This window comes from Somniosus microcephalus, chromosome 3 (genome assembly GCF_052327205.1).
Source record: "Somniosus microcephalus isolate GS21.2 chromosome 3, FLI_Smic_1.0, whole genome shotgun sequence".
NCBI classification, from domain to species: Eukaryota; Metazoa; Chordata; class Chondrichthyes; order Squaliformes; family Somniosidae; genus Somniosus; species Somniosus microcephalus.
The window spans coordinates 158,669,291-158,694,939 of NC_140989.1; the positions used below are offsets into that span (position 1 = coordinate 158,669,291).

Here is a 25,649-nt window from a genome sequence, read left to right on the forward strand (position 1 = left end):
CTTGATGGTTCTGAGAGGCCGACAGCTTTTGCGTCACGCTCGTTAACTTCAGCCGAGCGTAACTACGCCCAGATTGACAGAGAGGCCCTCAGCCTGGTGTCGGGGGTGAAGAAGTTCAATCACTACCTGCACGGTCAGAAATTTACTCTACTAACTGATCATCAACCTCTCGTCTCCATTTTCAACCCTCAGAAGGGCGTACCGATAATGACGGCACAACGGCGACAGAGGTGGTCCCGTTTCCTAGGGGCACACCAATATGACATCGAGTACAAAGGAACTAAACAGCATGGGAATGCTGATGGATTGTCGCGCCTACCGTTGCCGACGGTGGAAGAAGAACTGGCAGTGGATCCAGTGGAGTTATTCCACTCGACTATTGTCGAATGTCTCCCTGTGACGAATGCAAACATAGAAAAGGAAACACGAAATGACCCGACACTCTCCTGGGTCTATGATTTAATGGTGAAGGGATGGCCAGCACATGGCGAACCACTGCTGCCAGCATTCTCGCTGAGAAGAGAACAGCTGTCAGTGTGTAGAGGAACCTTGATGTGTGGATCCAGAGTAGTAATTCCACCCAAATTGAAGGATAGAGTGCTCAATGAGCTTCATGAGGGTCATCTGAGAGGGGTAAAAATGAATAACTTAGCCAGAGCGTTTGTGTGGTGGCCGGGAATCGATAGAGAAATCGAAGAGATGACCAAGAGCTGTACAGGATGCCAGAAGGTCCAAAATGCCCCACCACAAGCCCCTCTACATCCATGGGAGTGGCCCTCATTTCCATGGCAAAGGGTGCACATTGATTTTGCTGGTCCCTTTATGGACTCGATGTTTTCAATTGCGGTGGATGCACATTCAAAGTGGCCAGAGGTAATAAAAATGTCCTCAACCACCACAGAAAAAACTATCACAGTCTTACGAACCATATTCGCCAGGAATGGGCTGCCTGAACAGATTTGCTCTGACAATGGACCACAGTTTGTGTCTGAAGAGTTCCGGAGGTTCTTAAAGAACAATGGCGTTAAGCATTACACATCCGCCCCATATCATCCAGCCACTAATGGATTGGCCGAGAGGTTTGTTCAAACATTCAAGAAGGCTATCAAGGCAATGTGTAATGAAGATATACCCCTACAACACAAGGTGGATAACTTCTTGTTTGCCTACCGGAATGCGACACATGCGGTTACCAACCAAACTCCAGCCATGATGTTCTTCAATCGAAGACTACGATGCCGCTTGGATTTGGTTAAGCCAAACATCAGAAGAGATGTGGAGAACAGGCAGTTTCAGAATATGAATGAAAGGCCGACCAGGAGTTTTAAGATAGGTCAACCAGTTTTGGCCCGGGACTACCACACAGAGAAATGGCAGCCAGGAACGATCTGTACACGGCAAGGACCTCTAATGTATACCGTGGACGTTGGAGGAAGCATTGTAAGACGCCATGCTGACCAGATTCCAGAGTCACTGGAAAACCTCAACTCCACACCACGATCTGATACACCTGGCGATGAAACCGAAGTACCAATTGCATCTACCGCAGAATCGGTGATATTGGAAGCAGACGAACCAAATGACGACATTGATCCCGACTCAACCTTGCCAGAAGAACCTGATATCCCAAAGAGGCGTTATCCAGACAGAATCAGGAAGCCTCCTCAAAGACTGAACTTATAATTGCTTAACTTCAACTAATGTATCTAGCAACCGTAATTGTAATTGTAATTAGTTATTATTTAGTTGTTAAATGAATGTTATGTACTGTTTATCTAAAAGGGGAGGAATTGTTGTGTATGTCCCTTTAAGGGAATAACTGGTCTCAGACTGCAGTACCGGCAGTGACCATCCCTGTATAAAAGGCCCTGGCAGGCTTCTGTAGTTTCAGTTTCCAGATTGTCTCCATTCAGTAAAGACTTGTTAAACCAACTCCTGCATTCTGTGTCTCCATTAACACACGGATTTAATATACGGATTTATGGCGCACTACCACTCAATTTACAGCGCAGGGGCGCTAACTTTTTCGGGATGCTAAAAATAGTGTCCGGTGAGTTTCAAATGTCACATCCTATTCGTCACCAAGAAGGCTTACTTTCACTGGCCTTCCCTCAACACCAGCATTGCCAAGGCCCTTATCCACACTTCCGTCACTGACTCAATTTCTTCAATTTTCTCTTGGCCTCCAATTCTCTGCCTTTCATAAATCCATCTCATTCAAAAGTCAGCCATTTGTATTCAGTTCCACACTAAGCACCACTCACCCCCATCATCCCCATCCTCGCCGATTCCCAACAGACTGAATGTGAGCACCTCATGCTCATCTTTAAATCTCTCCATGGCCTCACCCCACCCTAACTCTGCAATCTTCCTCTGCCTTAATCTTCCTCCCCCACTGGTTTTCCAACTCTGGCTTTCTGTGCACCCCCTCTCTGTTTGCCTCACCATTGGCAGCCGAACTCTCAGCTGCCTACGCCCTGCTCTCTGGAGCTCCATCCTGAAGCCCCTTTCTACTTCTCTTTCCACCTTTAAAAACCATCCTTTTGAACCAAGCATTCAGTTACCTGGGTTAATTAATCCCACCATGGCTTGTCACTCCTTCCTTTCTATTTTTCCCTTTGTAAAGGGGTCTTGCGAAATCTATGTTAAAGGCGCTATATAAATTCAAGTAGTTGTTGCTGTACTATGCCCCTCCCTTCCCCATTTGAGGCCAGTCCTGCTCCTGCCTTGCGGAATTGTCCCCTGACCAGTCCTCTCTGCTGCCTCCCTCCCCGCCCTCACAAGCCTCTTGAAAACCTCTCGTAGGTTGTTCTTACATCTAAGTTCCATCACCTCCATCTCTCTCCTTGTATTTTAATTTAATTCTCTCTTTTGTGTGAAGTGCGCTATGCGAATATGAGATGTTGATTTACATGGCTTTTAAAGACAGGCTATCTACAATACATGGAGCCTAGTCCTTACCTTTTTTCAGTAAGACCACAGTTGCATCACAGTTGCTGTTGTCATCCATTTCAGTATTATTTGCATTCCCGTTAGCCATGTTCACAGAAGTCTTCTTCCATTTGTTTTCGAAGAAAATCTGCATCGAGGTGTTGAATCTGGGCCCCCATAAGAGCAGTCATTAGCAAAAATTAGAGTATTTTTAATTTAATTCTTTTAAAGTCAGAAGCTTACATTATAAAACCAAATAAATTCATGTTTCCCATAATACCTGCGATGAAGTAAAATGCATATTTCATTGCTGTGAAGCTTGTGGAACATTTCAGAGAAACATTAGGTATTATATAAACATAAGTCTTTCTTCAGAAGATATGGGACAGTATTGTTCCCGTCTCTTACAGGGTAGATCATTATACAGCGTGTTGCTGAGATGCTGTTGCAGTCAATGCCGCCCTCGCCTTTAATACCAGGCCCAATATGAGTCCCGCCCCAAACTGCAATCCTGTCCCTCACTCTGATGTCACCAGTGACTCGCTCCTACCCCACATCCCAATCCCATAGCAGATAATATCAAAGCTGTGGCCAAGTGGCCCACCTACTTACTGTGGGTCTCAGCTAGGTTACAAATAGTGATCTTCATACTAGCAAAATGCAATCTTTCCTATTGGCAAATCTTGGAGCAGGAGTGGATGTTGAGCTGAGTCCAACAAATTGACAGGCCATTTTTCTATTCTTTTTGTTTTGATTTTCCCCTATTGTCACTTAGGTTTTCAGGAGCCTTTGTAGTAATTGTGCTGCCGCCTACATTTTGTCCCCCTCACCATCGGCTCCAACAATGACACAATGGTTCTTCCCATAGCTACGCTTTTTGGAGGAAGAGAAGGCTGAACAGAAGGATATCAGGTGGGTTCTGCTGTGCCAGAGCCGTGCTACACCCACACCAGAATTGACAGGCAGAAGTGCCCATACCTGCATGTGTCAAAGCAGCAGTGTCTGTGCTGGCTGCGAGTTACATGCGATGCCCAGACAGAATTATACTCCAAGCAGATCTGTAGCCAAATTCTGCTAGCGTGGCACTGCCAGTGGCTGTCAAGGCCACAAATGCCCTTAATATTTGTGCTTCAGATTATTTTAAGTCGTCCTTAGGAACATCAACAACATAAGTCAATCAACTGTCCATAGATGTGTAAAGCAATGCCTTGTTTGCCCAAGCAAGCAATTTCATCTCTTACTCCACGGATGACTGACATGGATGCAGCATGGAAGGACTGTGCTACAATGGGCAGAATTCGCAAAAAGCTCCAAGGGCTTATTGGTTGCATCTATACGGCCCTATGTACTCCATTGCACAAGTCCACTAACTCTGTGAATAGGGAAAGGAATCCACTCTCTCAATGTTCAGCTTGTTTGTGACATCAGCAGCAGAATATGCTAATTTACGAGGCAGCTGTTACAATTCCCTTATGTGAAGCAACACAGGTCATATAAGGACCTTAGTGAGGAGATGTATAAAAGAAGAGTGCACTGTACCAAAGAGGCAATAAGGGGGCTCTGACATCTACTGCATGAAGCCATGATCATCTGGCCTCTCTCTTCTCTTTGTGGCTATGAAGATGGTGACCAACCAACTGTCCAACCAATACTCCACTCTACAAAACAAGCTGGGGTGACTTCTGGTTGACCAAGATTATTCATAAGAACATAAGAAGTAGGAGCAGGAGTAGGCCATACGGCCCCTCGGGCCTGCTCCGCCATTCAATAGGATCATGGCTGATCAGAACCTAGACTCACGTCCACTTCCCTGCCTGCTCCCCGTAACCCCTAATTTCCTTATCAGCTAGGAAACTGTCTATCTCCGTTTTAAATTTATTTAGTGTCGCAGCTTCCACAGCTCTCTGAGGTAGCAAATTCCATAGATTTACTACCCTCTGAGTGAAGAAGTTTCTCCTCATCTCAGTTTTGAGAGGGCAGCCCCTTATTCTAAAATTATGCCCCCTAGTTCTAGTCTCACCCATCAGTGGAAACATCCTCACCGCATCCACCCGATCAAGCCCCTTCACAATCTTATATGTTTCGATAAGATCGCCTCTCATTCTTCTGAATTCCAATGAGTAGAGGCCCAACCTACTCAACCTTTCCTCATAAGTCAACCCCCTCATCTCCGGAATCAACTGAGTGAACCTTCTCTGAACTGCCTCGAGAGCAAGTATATCTTTTCTTAAATATGGAAACCAAAACTGTACGCAATATTCCAGGTGTGGCCTCACCAGTACCCTGTATAACTGCAGCAAGACTTCCCTGCTTTTATACTCCAGCCCCCTTGCAATAAAAGCCAAAATTCCATTGGCCTTCCTGATCACCTGCTGTACCTGCATACTAACCTTCTGTGTTTCATGCACGAGGACCCCCAGATCCCTTTGTACTGTAGCACTTTGCAGTTTCTTTCCATTTAGATAATGATTTTTTCTGCCAAAGTGCATAACCTCACACTTTCCAACATTATATTCCATCTGCCAAATTTCTGCCCACTCACTTAGCCTGTCTATGTCCTTTTGCAGGTTTTTTATGTCCTCCTCACTTACTGCTTTCCCTCCCATCTTTGTATCGTCGGCAAACTTAGATACGTTGCACTCGGTCCCTTCCTCCAAATCGTTAATATAGATTGTAAAGAGTTGGGGTCCCAGCACTGACCCCTGTGGAACACCACTAGTCACTGATTGCCAACCCGAGAATGAACCATTTATCCCAACTCTCTGTTTTCTGTTAGATAGCCAATCTTCCACCCATGCCAGTATATTACCCCCAATCCTGTGATTTTTTATCTTGTGCAGTAATCTTTTGTGTGGCACCTTGTCAAATGCCTTTTGGAAGTCCAAATACACCACATCCACTGTTTCCCCTTTATCCACCCTGTTTACGTCCTCAAAGAATTCGAGCAAATTTGTCAAACATGACTTCCCCTTCATAAAACCATGTTGACTCTGTCCGATTAAATTATGCTTATCCAAATGCCCTGTTACTGCTTCCTTAATGATGGACTCCAACATTTTACCAACCACAGATGTTAGGCTAACTGGTCTATAGTTTCCAGCCTTTTGTCTACTTCCCTTTTTAAATAAGAACATTAGCGGTTTTCCAATCTGCTGGGACCTTTCCTGAATCCAGGGAGTTTTGGAAAATGACCACTAATGCATCCACAATCCCTACCGCTACTTCTCTCAAGACCCTAGGATGTAAGCCATCAGGTCCAGGGGATTTATCCGCTTTTAGTCCCATTATCTTACCGATTCCATCTCCTTAGTGATTATAATCTCAGGTAATCTCAGGATTGCTACCAGTGCCACGTGCTAGTCAGAGTAGAAATAGAAGGATACTTCAAATGAATACGTGGCTAGAGGAATGGTGCAAGGGGGAGGGATTCAAATTCCTGGGACATTGGAACCGGTTCTGGGGGAGGTGGTACCAGTACAAACCGGACGGTCTGCACCTGGGCAGGACCGGGACCGATGTCCTTGGGGGAGTGTTTGCTAGTGCTGTGGGGGAGGGTTTAAACTAAAATGGCAGGGGGTTGGGAACCTGACCAGGGAGACAAAGGAAAGGGAGACAAGGATAGAAGCAAAAGACAGGAAAGAGAATAACAAAGGTGGCAATCGGAGAAATCAAGGATTTAAAACAAACATGGCCACAGTAAATAATAATTCTAAAAGGTCTAAGAGCGTTAAAAAAACAAGCCTGAAGGCTTTGTGTCTTAATGCAAGGAGCATTCGTAATAAGGTGGATGAATTAGCGCGCAAATAGGGGTAAATGAATATGATATGATTGGAATTACGGAAACATGGCTCCAGGGGGACCAAGGCTGGGAATTCAACATCCAGGGGTATTAAATATTCAGGAAAGATAGGCAAAAAGGAAAAGGAGGTGGGGTAGCATTGCTGGTTAAAGAAGGGATTAACACAATTGTAAGGAAAGATATTGGCTCTGATGATGTGGAATCTGTATGGGTAGAACTGAAAAATACCAAAGGGCAGAAAACATTAGTGGGAGTGGTGTATAGACCCCCAAACAGTAATGCAGAGGTTGGGGATGGCATTAAAAGGGAAATTAGAGAAGCATGCAATAAGGGCACAGCAGTCATCATGGGTGACTTTAATCTACATATAGATTGGGCTAACCAAATTAGTAACAATACTGTGGAGGAGGAATTCCTGGAGTGTATACGGGATGGTTTCCTGGACCAATATGTCGAGGAACCAACTAGGGATCAGGCCATCTTAGACTGGGTATTATGCAATGAGAAAGGATTAATTAGTAATCTTGTTGTGCGAGGCCCCTTGGGTCAGAGTGATCATAATATGATCGAATTCTTCATTAAGATGGAGAGGGAAGTAGTTGACTCAGAGACTAAGGTCCTGAATTTAAATAAAGGGAACTATGATAGTATGAGACGCGAGTTGGGTAGGATTGATTGGGTAATGTCACTCAAAGGGTTGACGGTGGATAGGCAATGGCAAACATTCAAAGATCACATGGATGAACTACAGAATTTGTTTATCCCAGTTTGGCATAAAAATAAATCAAAAAAGGTGACTCAACCGTGGCTAACAAGGGAAATTAGGGATAACAAAGATCCAAAGAGAGGGCATATAAATTGGCCAAAAAAAGCAGCAAACCTGAGGATTGGGAGCAGTTTAGGATTCAGCTAAGGAGGACAAAGGGATTAATTAAGAAGGGGAAAATAGGTTATGAAAGTAAGCTTGCAGGGAACATAAAAACTGACTAAAAGCTTTTATAGATATGTGAAGAGAAAAAGATTGGTAAAGTCAAGCGTAGGTCCCTTGCAGTCAGAATCAGGGGAATTTATAAGAACATAAGAACATAAGAACATAAGAAATAGGAGCAGGAGTAGGCCAATCGGCCCCTCGAGCCTGCTCCACCATTCAATAAGATCATGGCTGATCTGATCCTAACCTCAAATCTTCTATCACTCTCCATCCCACCTGAACCCATGTGATCTCCCGGGAGAGGCGAAAAACCAGATAAAAACCCAATGGCTAATTTGGGAGAAAAAATCTGGGAAATTCCTCTCCGACCCATCTAGGCGATCGAAACTCTTCCAGGAGGTCACTCTGTCCCTATATTTTCTACAGTACTTACCTTCTGTAAAGGCGATCTCCACCCCAGCCAGGAACAGGAATAAAACCATCTCCTGAAATCTAACACAGAATTAGAACACAAGAAGTAGGAGCAGAACCAGGCTACACGGCCCCTGGGCCCGCTCCACTACCCACAGGGCCATGACCATTCCGAACCTAGACTCATGTCCAATTTCCTGCCCGCTCCCCGTAACCCTTAATTCCCTTTACTTCTACGAAACTATCTATTTCTGTTTTAAATTTATTTAATGATGTAGCTTCCACAGCTTTCTGGGGCAGCATATTCCACAAACCTACCACCCTCTGAGTGAAGAAGCTTCTCCTCATCTCAGTTTTGAAAGAGCAGCCCCTTATTTTAAGATTATGCCCCCTAGTTCTAGTTTCACCCATCATTGGGAACATCCTCACCGCATCCACCCGATCAAGCCCCTTCACAATCTTATATGTTTCAATAAGATTGCCTCTCATTCTTCTGAACTCCAATGAGCAGAGTCCCAATCTACTCAACCTCTCCTCATATGTCCATCCCCTCATCCCCGGGATTAACCGAGTGAACCTTCTTTGTACTGACTCGAGAGCAAGTATGTCTTTTCTTACGTATGGACACCAAAACTGTATGCAGTATTCCAGGTGCGGTCTCACCAATACCTTGTATAACTGCAGCAATACCTCCCTGTTTTTATATTCTATCCCCCTAGCAATAAAAGCCAACATTCCATTGGCCTTCTTGATCACTTGCTGCACCTGCATACTAACTTTTTGAGTTTCGTGCACCAGGACCCCAGATCCCTTTGTACTACAGTACTTTCCACTTCCTTGCCATTAAGATAATAACTTGCTCTATGATTTTTCCTGCCAAAGTGCATAACCTCACACTTTCCAGTATTGTATTCCATCTGCCAACTCTCGGCCCACTTACTTAGCCTGTCTATGTCATGTTGCAGGTTGTTTATGTCCTCCTCACTCACTACTTTCCCTCCCATCTTTGTATCATCTGCAAACTTTGATATGTTACACTCGGTCCCCTCCTCCAAATCATTAATATAGATTGTAAAGAGTTGGGGACCCAGCAATGACCCCTGTAGAACACCACTAGTTACTGATTGCCAGTCTGAGAATGAACCATTTATCCCAACTCTCTGCTTTCTGTTAGAGAGCCAATCCTCCACCCACACCAGAATATTACCCCCAATCCCTTGATTTTTTATCTTGAGCAATAATCTTTTGTGTGGCACCTTGTCAAATGCCTTTTGGAAGTCTAAATACACTACGTCCACTGGTTCTCCTTTATCCACCCTGTATGTTACTTCCTCAAAGAACTCAAGCAAATTTGTCAAACATGACTTCCCCTTCATGAAACCATGCTGAGTTTGTCCTGTTAAATTATGTTTATCCAAATGTCCCATTACTGTCTCCTTAATAATGGACTCTAACATTTTACCAACCACAGATGTTAGGCTAACAGGTCTATAGTTTCCAGCCTTCTGCCTACTACCCTTTTTAAATAAGGGTGTTACATTAGCAGTTTTCCAATCTGCCAGGACCTTTGCTGAGTCCAGGGAGTTTTGGAAATTTTTTACCAATGCATCCACAATCCCTACCGCCACTTCCCTCAAGTCCCTAGGATGTAAGCCATCAGGTCCAGGGGATTTATCCGGCTTGAGTCCCATTATTTTACCAAGTACCACTTCCTTCGTGATTTTAATCGTATTTAGCTCCTCTCCCCCTAGAGCCCCCTGTTTGTCCAGTGTTGGGATATTCTTAGTGTCCTCTACCGTAAAGACTGATACAAAATATTTGTTCAGCGTTTTTGCCATCTCCATGTTTCCCACCATTAATTTCCCGGTCTCATCCTCTAAGGGACCAACATTTACTTTAGCCACCCTTTTTCTTTTTATATAACTATAGAAACTTTTGCTATCTGTTTTTATATTTTTTGCTAATTTACTTTCATAATCTATCTTCCCTTTCTTAATCAATCTTTTAGTTATTTTTTGCTGTCTTTTAAAGACTTCCCAATCTTCTATCCTCCCACTAGATTTGGCTACCTTATATGCCCTTGTTTTTAGTCGGATACTATCCTTAATTACTTTACTTAGCCACGGATGGCTATCTTTTCTTTTACACCCTTTTTTCCTCAGTGGAATATATATTTTTTGGAAGTTGTAAAATAACTCCTTAAATGTACACCACTTATCATGTACCGTCTTACACTTTAATCTATTTTCCCAGTCCACTCTAATCAATTCCGCTCTCATACCTTCATAGTCTCCTTTATTCAAGCTCAGCACGCTTGTTTGAGATCCAACCTTCTCACCCTCTACTTGAATATGGAATTCAACCATGTTATGGTCACTCATTCCAAGGGGATCCTTAACTAGGACATTTTTAATTAATCCTGTCTCATTACACAGGACCAAATCTAAGGTTGCTTGCCCCCTGGTCGGTTCAGTTACATACTGCTCAAGAAACCCATCCCTAATACACTCAATGAACTCATCCTCAAGGCTGCTCTGCCCAATTTGATTTGTCCAGTTAATATGATAGTTAAAATCCCCCATAATTATAGCTGTTCCCTTATTACAAGCCTCAACTATTTCCTGATTAATACTCCGTCCAACAGAGTTGCAACTGTTCGGAGGCCTATAGACTACGCCCACTAGTGTTTTTTCCCCCTTATTATTCCTTATCTCCACCCAAACTGTTTCACTATCCTGCTCCTTTGACCCAATATCATTTATCTGTATTATAGTGATTCCTTCCTTTATTAACATAGCCACCCCACCTCCCCTCCCTTCCTGATTGTCCTTCCTGATTGTTAAATAACCTGGTATGTTTAATTCCCAGTCATGGTTGTTGTGTATGTAATATGTGTGCTACTTTAAACCTATGGACAGGACTGCACTACTTGTAGGGCGTAGTGATACGCAGTACCACTCCTGGCCATAGGGGTATAAATAGTACTGTGGGTACTGACCTCCCCTCAGTTCCCGCCTGTGGGCATGAAGTAAAGACCTACGTATAGTCCCTACCTCCAACCAGTAAAGACCTGTTTTTATTGTTACTCATTAGTCTGTGTCTTAATTAACTAAATAATTAACAGACTTAACACTGGCGACGAGTCAGATTCTTACCCTGCGGCAGTTATTCCACGGCGGCTTCGTCCACAGACAGGACGTTGAAGAGAGGTTTCAAACCGCACCACCCCACTGGAAGCGACAGGCATTAGGACCCTGAAGCCTCCATCAGCGACTGAAAACTGGAGGACAGAAGACATCCTGCAGCTTCTTTTTCAACCTCGGTGGTGGGTAAGCCGAGCAGCGTTGGCTGCAAAGACAGGGCTGGGGGAAGTCGGAGGTACAAGGGCGATCGCGATCGGGAGATAAGGGCCATCGATCGCAATCCCTGATAAGGGCCGCACTCGGGCTGAAAGGCGCAGCGTCGGCAGACACTGAAGGCGCGAGAGCCGCGGTGAAAAGCGCGGGCCATCGATCGCGGCGGAGATAAGGGCCGCACTCGGGGCTGAAGGGAGACGGCGTCGGGGGGCGGGTGAAGACCGCCAAGCGTGGGAAAACCGCCATTTTGTGGGCGGAGGACGACGGCAAGAGCGGGAAGCTGCCATCTTGGATAGCAGTAAAAAAAAAAAAAAAATCTGAGAAATTGCAAATCTGATAAAGTACTACAATGCCTAAACACGGGAATATTAGCAACTTTGATAGTGACATCGAAGATTGGGCCATATATGTTGAACGAGTTAAAAATTATTGTAAGGCCAATAAAATTCATGAGGCTGATAAAGCACTAACATTATTAAATTTAATGGGTGCGAAGACATACGGGCAATTGAAACACCTGTTATCACCAGATGAACCGGCGGATAAGACGTTCGATGAGATTGTTACTGTCCTGAAAGATCATCTAAACCCCACGCCGCTGATGCTAGCGGAACGATTTAAATTTTACGACAGAAGGCAGCTACAGCATGAAAGCAATGCTGAATATTTGCTGGAATTGCATAAATTAGCGAAATATTGCCAGTTTGGAACGGGACTGACAGATGCACTACGAGACAAATTTGTGTGTGGTTTATTTAAACAGGATACACAAAAGCGACTGCTCGAGGAGAATGAGCTGACGCTTGAGAAGGCGGTCACTATGGCAGCAGCACACGAAGCCGCAGCGAGAGGCACGGCAGTAATGCAGCTACGGTCACCGGAGCTCAGTGCACACAAATTGGGTGTGAGTTCTGGCAAATGTTATCGTTGTGGAAAGACAACGCATGATCAGAACCAGTGTTGGTTTAAAAACCAAGAATGTAGAACTTGTGGTAGGCTTGGACACATAGCTAGAGTATGCAGGTCAGGGAAGAAGACCAGCAACAAGAAGTCACCGCAAGGAAAATACGCAAAAGTACACAAGGTGGCCGAACAGGAGTCTGATTCAGACGCTAGCAGTAATGAACTGGCTGGCTTAAGCAGTATTGAACTGGCTAGCTTAAGGGTACTGAACGTGGGTAAGGGTGCAGACCTCCAGACAATTTGGGTCACTCTTCAGATAGAAGGAGTCCAAGTAAAACTGGAATTGGACACTGGGTCGGCATTGACGGTCATAAATAAGAAAGATTATGGAAGGTTATTCCAACATATTCCCCTACAGGATACGGAGCTCATATTGAAAACATACACGGGGCAAAGAGTGTACCCCATCGGGAAAATTGAGGTCACAGTGGTCCACAAGGGCGAAGAAAGTCAAATAATGGACTTATATGTGCTATCTGAAGGAGGTCCTCCACTACTAGGACGGGAGTGGATTAGGAAAATGAATATCGACTGACATTTCCTACAAACAATAACGAGTGAGAACTCGGTGAACATAATCAACCCAGACTCTGGAACTGATGATGGTAAGACCAACCCGTGTGCAAAAGACAAAGTTTCAGCAAAGAATTCCACTGAGATAGAGAATTCTGAGTCTGTCCAGTCTACTGACATGCACATTTCTGAGGGACACCGGGCTCGAACTCAACTCCATTTCAAACTGCAACAGCAATTAGAACAAATGATTCGCCGTTTTGAGCAAGAGATGAATGCGACGAAAGAGTTCTTTGATATAGAGTGGGAACATCTGGAAAGACAACAGAAGCAGCTGCTGGAGCAAATGGAGCAGGAGCACACAAAACGTCTGATGTCAGAGGAGTTAACGGTCAGCCAACTCCTGCATATGCTGAAGGACAGTACTCTGAAATGGGAAAAACTTGAACACGAACTTCAATATTCAAACGAAAGGGGTTCGGAGCTCTCAAAGGTTATTGGAAGAGCTGAGGTGGCAACACAGACTGAGATGACTGCAACAGAGCAGCCCTTGGATGCCAAAAGTACGCTGACTCACGTCAACGTAGAACAACAGACCGCTGAAACAGCTGCTACGGTAGAGGGATTGAATAGTCCGATCAATCAATCTCCAAAAGAAGTTGAAGTAGTAAAATCTCAAATGAGGTCATTAGTAAACGACTTGCTGAAAGCCCAGAAAAAGCTGGATGAAGAGGTACGCATGAAGAAGTCTCTTCAGGAAAGATGTCTGGACTTGGAACAAAAGCTGGCTAACGCCCAGCTGGGTATGGAGGAAATAGAAGACCCTCTCGCTGGCCTAGATCAGGACGACACCGAATATTACCATGACCTATTGAGTGACACTGAATATTATAGTGACCTGGTCTGCCCAGCTTGTGATGAAAACTCCCAAAGTGCAGAAATCAGGATGAATCACTTAAAGTCTAAGGAACATAGGGAGATGGTGGCGCTACAGCTGGCAGCTGACAGGGGAGCCCAGAGAGTCTCTAAGAAGCAGAAAAGGAAAAGACGAAGCAGAAGATGATAACCATCTGAACCATTATCACCCCTACCAGATCACACACGTGGTCCCTCCGAACGGAGCCAAATCAGTTCGGAAGTTCAAGCTGTTAAATCCATGGAAGGACTATTGAATGAGTCACTCCAGCAACGTGAACCGACTACACCACAGAGACTGAATCTGTGAACTATTTTCCACAGAGATTGAATCTGTGAACTGTTTTCCGCAGAGACTGAATCTGTGATCTGTTTTGACATGAAATTATCTATGTATCTATGTTATTCTGTTATGTAAACCTGAAGTTATATATGTATATATGTTATTACGTTATGTTAAATGGGGAGATGACTGTAAAGCTAAGAAGGGAGGAATGTTGTGTATGTAGTATGTGTGCTACTTTAAACCTATGGACAGGACTGCACTACTTGTAGGGCGTAGTGATACGCAGTACCACTCCTGGCCATAGGGGTATAAATAGTACTGTGGGTACTGATCTCCCCTCAGTTCCCGCCTGTGGGCATGAAGTAAAGACCTACGTATAGTCCCTACCTCCAACCAGTAAAGACCTGTTTTTATTGTTACTCATTAGTCTGTGTCTTAATAATTCACAGACTTAACAATGGTCACCCTGCAGCCATGTTTCTGTAATGGCCACAAGATCATACCCATATGTAGTTATTTGTGCCGTTAACTCATTCATTTTGTTACGAATGCTACGTGCATTCAGATAAAGAACTTTCAAATATGTTTTGTGACACTTAGTTCCTGTTTTTTCCCCTTTTACTACTTTACCTTTTACTCCATACCTTCTGTCCCTTCCTGACACATTCTGTTTTTTAATTTCCCCACTGCTACCTAAGTCTATGACCTTCTCCATTGTCATTTCTGTTATTTGCTCTCTAGAAACCTCCCTCCCACTAATTAGTTTAAAGCCCTCTCTACAGCCCTAGTTATATGATTCGCCAGGACTCTAGTCCCAGCACTGGCCAAGTGGAGTCCGTCCCAACGGAACAGCTCCCTCCTGTCCCAGTACTGGTGCCAGTGTCCCAAGAAGCAAAACCCATTTCTCCCACACCAGTCTTTGAGCCACGCATTTAACTCTTTAATTTTATTTATCCTAGCCAAATTCGCTCGTGGCTCAGGTAATAATCCAGAGATTATTACCCTTGAGGTTCTGTTTTTTAATTTGACCCCTAGCTGCTCATACTCCTTTAACAGAACCTTCTTCCTTGTCCTATCTACATCGTTTGTACCAACATGGATCACGACAACTGGATCCTCCCCCTCCCACTCCAAGTTTCTTTGCAGCCCAGAAGAGATGTCCTTAACCCTGGCACCAGGCAGGCAACACAGCCTTCGGGACTCCCGCTCTTGACTGCAGAGAACCCTATCTATCCCCCTAATGATACTATCCCCTACCACTACAACATTTCTTTTTACTCCCTCCACTTGAATGGCCCCCTGTACCACGGTGCTGTGGCCAGGTTGCTCATCCTCCCTGCAGTCCCCGCTCCTGCCCTCACGGAGTAAGAACCTCGATCCTGCTTGACAAGAGCAAGGGCTGCGGCTCCTTCAACACTACACCCTGGATCCTTGTACCTTCCTCACTCGTAGTCACACCGTCCTGTCCCTGACCACGGACTACATCTGCAGTAATTAATTTCATAGGTGTGACCACCTCCTGAAACATAGAGTCCAGGAACTTCTCCCCCTCCCTGATGTGTCGCAGTGTCTGAAGCTCGGTCTCAAGCTCTTTAACATGGAGCTTGAGTTCCTCTAGCAGCAAACACTTATCGCAAATGTAATCACCGTGAGCTTCAATGGGGTCCACCAGCTCCCACATTTCGCAACAGTGACACATCACCTGTTCACCCATATCTGTGTAATTAATTAAATTTCTTATTATTAGTTATGAAGACCCTCTGCCCCGATATAGATGATAATATTACACCACTATTTAATAGGACTTACCAACTTAAAGGTATAGAAGAGAAGGAAGAGAACCTACCAACCAGCTGATCACCAACCTCCTTCGTGAATGCTGTCTGGGGGACCTGTCCGGTTGAATTGTCTCGCTGCTCCGCGTCCGCAGTGTTGGATTAGCCTGAGAGAGGGAAGCAAAACAGAGCAAAAAGCACCCCCTCACCTCCCACTTGCCCGAACTCTGCCACTTACCAAACTCTACTTACACTCAATGCGACCGCACTCAGCGCTACCGCACTAAGCCCGCCCCTTTTTATACCCGGATTCTACTTTCAGCTTAAACTCCCCAACAGCTTAATTTACTCTAAAAAATTAAACTTACTTCAAATAATTCACTTTTTACTCACTAAAATTCAGTAAATGCACTTAAAAGACTTTTTCTGCCACTTACCAAAGTCTGCTTAAATTCAATGCGATTGCACTCAGCCTGCAGCACTAAGCCCGCCCCTTTTTATACCCGGATTCTACTTCCGGTTTAAACTCCCCAACAGCTTAATTTACTCTAAAAAATTAAACTTACTTCAAATAATTCACTTTTTTACTCACTAAAATTCAATAAATGCACTTAAAAGCCTTTTTCTGCCACTTACCAAAGTCTGCTTAAGCTCAATGCGAATAATGGGGAACAAAGAAATGGCAGACCAATTAAATACATATTTTGGTTCTGTCTTCACAAAGGAGGACACAAATAACCTCCCAGAGATGTCGGGGAACATAGGGACTAATGAGGGGGAGGAACTGAAAGAAATCAGTATTTGTAGGGAAATGGTGTTGGGGAAGTTGACGGGATTGAAGGCCGATAAATCCCCAGGGCCTGATAATCTACATCCTAGGGTACTTAAGGAAGTGGCCCTGGAGATAGTAGATGCATTGCTGGTCATCTTCCAGAACTCGATAGACTCTGGAACAGTAACCATGGATTGGAGGGTAGCTAATGTCACCCCACTATTCAAAAAATGTGGTAGAGAAAAAGAGGGGAATTATAGACCGGTAAGCCTGACATCAGTAGTGGGGAAAATGCTAGAGTCCATTATAAAAGATGTAATAGCAGAGCACTTGGAAAGCAGTGACAGGATCGTACAAAGTCAACATGGATTTACAAAAGGTAAATCGTGCTTGACTAATCTACTGGAATTTTTTGAGGATGTAACTGGTAAAATTGATAAGGGAGAACCAGTGGATGTGGTGTATTTGGACTTTCAGAAGGCTTTCGATAAGGTCCCGCATAAGAGATTAGCTTGTAAAATTAAGGCACATGGGATTGGGGGCAAGGTATTGACTTGGATAGAGAACCGGTTGGCAGATAGAAAGCAAAGAGTTGGAATACACGGGTCGTTTTCCGAGTGGCAGGCAGTGACTAGTGGGGTACCGCAAGGATCGGTCCTAGGACCCCAGCTGTTCACAATATATATTAATGATCTGGACGAGGGAATTGGATGTAGTATCTCCAAATTTGCAGACGACACAAAGCTGGGTGGGAGGGTATGCTGTGAGGAGGATGTTGTGAAACTCCAGTACGATTTGGACAGGTTGGGTGATTGGGCAGAAACATGGCAATTGCACTATAATGTGGATAAATGTGAGGTTATCCACTTTGGTGGCAAAAACAGGAAGGCAGATTATTATTTGAATGGCAATAGATTGGGAGAAGGGGAAGTGCAAAGAGACCTGGGTGTTCTTGTGCACCAGTCGCTGAAGGTAAGCATGTAGGTGCAGCAGGCGGTTAAGAAGGCAAATGGTATGTTGGCCTTCGTAGCAAGAGGGTTCGAGTACAGGAACAAGGATGTCTTGCTGCAGTTGTACAGGGCCTTGGTGAGGCCACATCTCGAGTATTGTGTGCAGTTTTGGTCGCCTTATCTGAGGAAGGACGTTCTTGCCATGGAAGGAGTGCAGTGAAGATTCACCAGGCTAATACCTGGGATGGCAGGAATGACGTACGAGGAGAGATTGGGTCGATTGGGCTTGTACTCACTGGAGTTTAGAAGATTGAGAGGGGATCTCATCGAAACCTATAAAATTCTGTCAGGCCTGGACAGACTAGATGCAGGAAGGATGTTCCCGATGGCCGGGGAGTCCAGAACTAGGGGTCATAGTCTAAGGATAAGGGGTAAGCCATTTAGGACTGAGATGAGGAGGAATTTCTTCACCCAGAGAGTGGTGAACCTGTGGAATTCTCTACCACAGAAGGCAGTGGAGGCCAATTCATTAAATATATTCAAGAAGGAGTTGGATATATTTCTTAAGGCTAAAGGGATCAAGGGATATGGGGAGAAGGCAGGAACGGGGTACTGAATTTGGATGATCAGCCATGATCTCATTGAATGGCGGAGCAGGCTCGAGGGGCTGAATGGCCTACTCCTGCTCCTATCTTCTATGTTTCTATGTTTAATCGTGTTTAGCTCCTCCCCCCCATAGCCCCCTGTTTGTCCAGTGTTGGGATATTTTTAGTGTCCTCTACTGTAAAGACTGATACAAAATATTTGTTCAGCGTTTTTGCCATCTCCATGTTCCCCATCACTAATTTCCCGGTCTTGTCCTCTAAGGGACCAACATTCACTTTAGCCACCCTTTTTCTTTTTATATAACTGTAGAAACTCTTGCTGTCTGTTTTTATATTTTTTGCTAGTTTACTTTCATAATCTATCTTCCCTTTCTTAATTAATCTTTTAGTTATTCTTTGCTGGCTTTTAAATGCTTCCCAATCTTCTATCCTCCCACTAGATTTGGCTACTTTATATGCCCTTGTTTTCAGTCGGATACTATCCTTTATTACTTTACTTAGTCACGGATGGCTGTCTTTTTTTTTACGCCCCTTTTTCCTCAGTGGAATATATTTTTCTTGAAAGTTGTGAAATATCTCCTTGAATGTACACCACTGCTCATGTACCGTCTTACACTTTAATCTATTTTCCCAGTCCACTTTAGTCAACTCTGCTCTCATACCTTAAAATCTCCTTTATTTAAGCTTAGTACGCTGGATTGAGATCCAACTCTCTCACCCTCCAACTGAATTTGGAATTCAACCATGTTATGGTCACTCATTCCAAGGGGATCCTTTACTAGGACATTTTTTTATTAATCCTGTCTCATTACACAGGACCAGATCTAAGATTGCCTGCCCCCTGGTTGGTTCAGTAACATACTGCTCAAGGAACCCGTCCCTAATGTACTCTATGAACTCTTCCTCAAGGCTGCCCTGCCCAATTTGATTTGTCCAGTCAATATGAAAGTTTAAATCCCCCATGATTTTCTTTGGAGCCAATGCTCATGACATAGTTCCAGAACTTCAACTGGACAACAAAGTACTGGTATCCATTAGACTACTCAGAAGGCACATCGAGACAGTGCTCCGAGTGCCTCGCTAGATCTGGGACTGCCCGGAAATACAGCCTGGCTAAGGTTTTAATATTGCTGTGTGAAAGCAGTACACTCTTTCCCTGTAACGACGCATCATCAAGGAGGCCCCAGTGGCGGATGGTCTGCAGTCGCACCAAGGAGACGACAAAGAGGAGCAGGAGCAGAGTCAGGTGCCGGCTGTGAGAGCAATTCAACAAAGTCTCATACAGGACATCTTCTCTTAACACGCAAATGTGTGGCCATTGCAGTTCAGTTTATGTCTTCCCAGGCCCACCATAAATATGCCTTCACCTATAATTGCCTTAAACTTTCCAGGAAGGTCACACATATCACATTCCTGCAACTTGAAGTATGCTTACAGGCCTTTGAAAGAGTGCTTTCTGCACACAGCTTCAATGTCACCAAATACTTTATTGACCACCATACTGTGTGAGAGCGCCTAGTGTTTGCTCCCACAGTGCTTCCCCTTGGTGATAGTGTGCGTGCTTTTAAACACTAGTCTCCTGCTTCTTCAAGGGGCTATCCCGGTGGCAGCAATACAAGAGGTGGCTGGTTGCTGTGTGTGCACACAGGCCTCTGGGATTGAGGTGACCCTTGCCTCCTGACAGCTCTCTCCTACGATGGACTACCTGCAGGTTGCGCTAATTCCACCACTGCTTGAACAACCTGGGCCTCCGTGCTTTTCTGGCAGCTGTGTAGCCATCAGGCAGCGCTGGTCGGAGGGTCCATTTGTGTGGGGGAAATGAGAGACACAACCATCATCTGCACACATTCTAGTCATACCACTAGTATAGGGCACTGCCTCACCATAACCCCAATCAGTATGATAGCAGACATAATAGCCCCGAAAATCCAATTGGTGAGTTGTGCCGCTTTTATGCCAATGGTGAATGAGTTGCGCCCGCCGATGGCCTGGAGAACTGAATGCACCAGAACTTTGTGGGTCCATTTTTTAAGAGTGATGTGCCTCATTGTAGTGCTCCTCTGACTCTGCCTGGGCCTCTCTGAGTGGGTCCTTATCCATAGGAGCATGGGGCGGACTCTGCCACTCACAGACCATCCATTGTTATGATTTTTTTCCTCTAAGGAAGTCAGCATTTCAAAGTACGAATGCATGGTGGCAACCTTCAGCATATCTCGTGTTGAAGTGCAGGATCACACACAAACTATACATTGAGGGAGCGGAAGCCCTTCCTCTTGAGCGGGTTGTCTGTCGGAGCTCGCAAAGCAAAGTGGCTGCCAAGCACTGCACACCGGTCCTTGGGAAAGCCGCCAACTCCGTAATGTTGGTTGGCCTTACCTCGCTGCTCACTTGCTGGAGGTGAAGAGTTTCCCAGCTCGCCGGCAAAGTGCATGTCACCTGATGAATGCACGCCATTCTACAGCCTGGCTGGTATTAAGTAGCGACCTGAAATGACCCTGTACCATAAAAGTTGAGCTCAGTCACCATCTTCATAGCCACAACGAGAAGAGCGAGGCCAGATGATCATGGCTTCATGCAATAGATGTCAGAGCCCCCTTATTGCCTCTTTGGTGCAGTGCACTCTTCTTTTATATATCTCCTCACTAAGGTCCTTATATGACCTGTGTTGCTTGTACTCTCTATGGGTGGAGGTACTATCTGGTTGGGTCCATCCTCCTTACATGCTGACTCTCCTTTGCTCCACCCTGTGCTGCTTCTCCTCCACCGTGGTATTGGCATTCAAGGATATGCCCAGAGGGAATGCCTTACCTGCTCTAAAAGCCTCACTGTGGGTAGGGGGATCAAAATCTCCTGGTGGTCAGAAGCAAGTCCAGGTCTGTGTCGGCAAATTGCCAAAAAAGAAATTGCTGCAAAAATACATCCAGCAAGGTCTAGGGCCGAACTAGAAGTCTATTTGGAGTGCTTGAACTGGACTAAAGCTCGATTCACCAGACCCTTCCCATCGATAAGCATGGGAGCTCATTAGAAGAAAAAATCTGTACTTACTTCATGATCAGGATGTAGACTGCGTACATTGATATCAACACCAGAGACTCCCACCTGAAGAGGAAATTAATATGAATCCTGGGATTAGTTCTTTGATATGCAACGTGCTTGAGTGCTTCACAGTGCAACACCTCTAAATAAAGAGCAATTTCTACAGGTTCTACAGCAAAAATTAAAATAACTGTTAGTGAGTGTGGTGTATTGATGGAGTGTGTGGATGAACTGTCAGGGTATGGGAAGTATTGAAAGGACTGCCTGCCTTTGATGAGTATCGTCAGAATAGATTGGAGTCTGAAAAACCAAAATGTTGAAGTATGTACACAGTAGAAAGCTAAAAAATGCAGGTATAAGCCAATACATATTTAAACCATTTACAAAATTAATAGCGCTTTGTTCTTTATTTTAAAAACATATGTTTTTGCACTCTTTGCTTAGTTTGAATCGGCAGCACACCTTACATTAATAAGGAGCATCTAATGTATAAGAGAGTAAAGTTCAGACTGCTTGGCATGTTCAGTAAAAGGTACTCACCAAGAAACCTTTTCATCATAAATAATCTGGAGAGGAAATAGAACATTTATTCAGTCTGGGCCTTGTGCCATTTCACAGCACTGTTTCCATTCAATATATAACAATTATAAAATATAACAGTCAACTTTCCTGACTAAAATGAGCAAGAATTAATAAATATAATTTAGCGACTAACTAAAGAGAAGGAATACATTTCATGATTGGCAGGAGATAAAGCCAACAAATATAGTCTCTTCACGTCGTTATTGGTTTTACATTGTGAAGATTGGAGCCCTGTGCTCATATGCACAGGCTAAGCCGACCCTTTAAATTGTAAACCTGCTCCACCGGCCCAGCAACCCTGGATGTCAGTCCCCATCATTTGTGTTGCTAGGCCACAAATGGTGGGGACTCTGTCCAATGATGTATTCCTGTTATTTGTCTCTAATTTAAATATACCTACCTGTATTGTGGCAGATGCATTTTACTTCTCCCACCAGCACGGGAGAACAGCCTGGAAGTAGTGGGGCAGTTCCCAACTGATAATTTACTAACAGGAGTTAGTAAATCCTGTCCTGATGTGTATAGGTTCCCCCCCTCCCCCATGAAGATAATGACTCATGTTAAGATACACCAGTCACTCTCATGGATCTTGCCGAAGTGCTAATTTGTCGGGTATCTGATCTCGTTCTCACCTGACATCCGCGTACATGGGCACTTTCTACCAGAGGTCATTGGCTAGTGATTGGCAGACGGCAGCCTTGGCTCAGTGGGTATCAGTCTCACCTCTGAGTCAGAAAGTTGTGGGTTCAAGCAACACACCAGATACTTCAGCACAAGATCTAGGCTGACTCCCTTAGTGCACTACTGAGGGAGTGCTGCACTGCCGGAGGTGCCGTCTTTAGGATGAGACGTTAAACTGAGGACCCGTCTTCCTTTTCAGGGGGACATAAAAGATCCCATGACACTCTTTCAAAGAAGAGCAGGGGAATTCTCCCAGGTGTCCGGGCCAATATTTATCCCTCAAACAACATCACTAAAACTGATTATATGGACATTATCTCATTGCTGTTGTGGGACCTTGCTGTGAGCAAACTGGCTGCCGCGTTTCCTACAATGCAACAGTGACTACACTTCAAAAGTACTTCATTGGCTGTAAAGAGCTTTGGGATGTTCTGCGGTTGTGAAAGTCGCTATATAAATGCGAGTTTGTTCTTTCAATATGTGGATTTTCACCCTTTCCAGTTCAAGGGTGCTAACTAAGGCAAACTGTAGTGTCTCTACTATCAACCAGGCTCAGATCAACTAACAACACAGACTGAGGACCAAACCAATGATCTGTATGGCTCAGCTCCACATCAGACTTACCAACAGAAATATTTCTTACCCAGATTGCTGTTTATTTGTTTGCCACTGCAGTTTGATATTGAAAAATGATCTTAGATAATTTAGGATCATCACCGATGACCCTTCATTTATCTATCTATATGATAATCACCGAGTGGGTTGCAAAATTCCCTATCAAAGTGTGTTGAAAAGTCTTATGTGTACAAACTCAATGGGAAAATGCATCATAAAAGAGGCAGTACCGGTTACTCCTGCAGGTGGTGCTGTGCTAAATGTCACGTAACACGAGCTGCATAAACTAACAGCAGCTAAATCGTAAACGGAGAGTTAACAACAGTTCAAAAGCAAAATACTGCGGATGCTGGAAATCTGGTCTAAAAACAGAAAATGCTGGGAATACTCAGCAGGCCAGGCAGCATCTGTGGAGAGAGAACCGTCCTGCCCTCCCCATTACTCCCACGTTTCTTCTCAGTTCAGGCCCCGTATTTCGTCTGTGTGGGGAGAGGTCGAGTAGACATCCCAGGCCTCGGTTTATCTCTTAGAGGGTGGGGAGAAATGTGGGAGCAATGTGGGAGGGCAGGGCGGCTCTCTTCCCCACAGATGCTGCCTGGCCTGCTGAGTATTTCCAGCGTTTTCTGTTGTTAACAACAAAATGGTTGGGTCTGTGTGCAGTTGCAGGCCCCGACCACTGGACATCACTGCGGACCTGCCTCAACTTTTTGAGCCCCTGTCGCCTTGGCCAGTCGCCATGTTGGAATTGCTAAGTAAAGGAGTAAAGTGTTCAGTTTAAAAGTCAAGTAAAAACCATGTGCAAATCCAGCCTCCTCACAGATCAATTAAAATTCTCCTCCCTCACCGCAATGCTCTTTCTCAAGGCTCCTGAGTCTACGGTCCATTCTCACCAACCGCAGCCCTAAGCAGTTGACCACAGCCACCGTCTACGTGGTTCACATTGGAAAACTGGTCATTCTCCAATATCCTCTGTCACCACCCATGCCCTCCCCCACCCCCGCACCATCCCGACACAAAGTTGGCTCGAAAAGATGACTGCTGGCTAACAAAGCTAGCCATCCAAAACACTGGCACGCTAACCGGTCCGTTCTTGAGTTTGAACTAATGGCGGATTGATTCAGTTGTATATGAGACATGTCATTGTAATGATCAAAAACATGTCATTCTATAGTGGACACTAGGTGGAGCCGTAGAGCTGTGTAGAGCTGTATATAGCTGTATGTATTAAGACTACACTACCCAGCTGTATATATATTAAGACTACATTACCCATGAGGCTAGGCTACCCACAAGGCAGCAGTCAAGATGGAAGCCTCTACAAGATGCTGTACAAGTCCACATGTGCTCAATAAAGGATCTAGCAAAAGCTAGCTGTGTTCATAATAAGAATGTATATTTATTAATGAACATAACATGGTACCAGGGTGGTAAAGATCTGCTGAAAATTGTGAAAAGCGACATGGAGAATTTGAAGCCACCAGAGCGTTTGAATCTCACAGAAAAAATCGACTACAACTGGCAGACTTTTAAACAGCAATTCGAACTCTACATTGCAGCCATCGGATTCGGTACGAAGCCAGACGCAAGGAAGATAGCGTTGCTGCTTATGGTTGCAGGCCCACAGGCGATAGAGGTATTTAATACATTTGTATTTAATCCAGCGGAGAACAGAGAAAAATTAGAAGATGTGCTAAAAAAATTTGATGCACATTGCTCTCCCAAAAAGAATGAGACGTATGAAAGATACATCTTCCGTTCTCGGACACAGCAACAAAATGAGACTTTTGTTAGCTTTATAACTGATCTGAAACTGAAAGCACAGACATGTAATTTCTCTGAGCTGAAATCATCCATGATTCGTGACCAGATTGTGTTGGGTATTCATGATAAAAAAGTCAGGGAACGTCTGTTGGGAGAAACCGAACTAAATTTGGAAAATGCAGTGAAAATATGCCAAGCCAGCGAGCTAGCTCGAAAGCACGCGAAGACTTTCAGTGAAATCAATAATGATGCGATTGTAATGAGTGAAAATGCTGCTGTCGGTGCTGTGTCCTACAAGGGGAAGAAACGTGGGCAGAACAGAAATGAAAAGCAATCGGAGGATGACATTTTTAATTGTAAACGCTGTGGTTACAAACACCAGTTAAGACAATGCCCAGCGTTTGGAAAAATGTGCACAAAGTGTAATGGAAAGAATCACTTTGCCAAACAATGCTTTTCAAAAGTAAAAACAACGAAAGGGCAACAAGTTAATGTGATTGAGGACACTGATTTAAGTGAGACATTTTTTGTAGGAATGGTGTCATGTGACAATATCAAAAAATATACAGAAAATGTGCAGCCCTCAGAAATAGACAATGCTCAACATAAAGTTAATGCAGTAAAAGAGGACAAATGGATGATCCCACTGCAGATAAATGGAGCATTAGTTACATTGAAACTGGACACTGGGGCAAAAGCAAACTTAATCAGTATGAGTGACATTAACAATATGAAAGAAAAGCCCAAAATACAGAAAAAGTCAGTAC

The 25,649-nt window shown here is 44.4% G+C and overlaps 1 protein-coding gene across 2 annotated transcripts in view; it reads right to left on the reverse strand.

Annotated features, from left to right (window-relative positions):
* Positions 1 to 25,649, reverse strand: part of slc24a3 (solute carrier family 24 member 3) — a 688,381-nt gene that overhangs the window by 56,399 nt on the left and 606,333 nt on the right. For both annotated transcript variants that reach the window (XM_085981789.1, XM_085981787.1), the window contains exons 8-10: positions 21,784 to 21,809; positions 21,253 to 21,306; positions 2,962 to 3,098 (exon numbers count right to left, since the gene is read on the reverse strand). In XM_085981789.1, the coding sequence (XP_085837915.1) occupies positions 2,962 to 3,098; positions 21,253 to 21,306; positions 21,784 to 21,809 (217 nt within the window). The remainder of the gene's footprint in view (positions 1 to 2,961; positions 3,099 to 21,252; positions 21,307 to 21,783; positions 21,810 to 25,649) is intronic.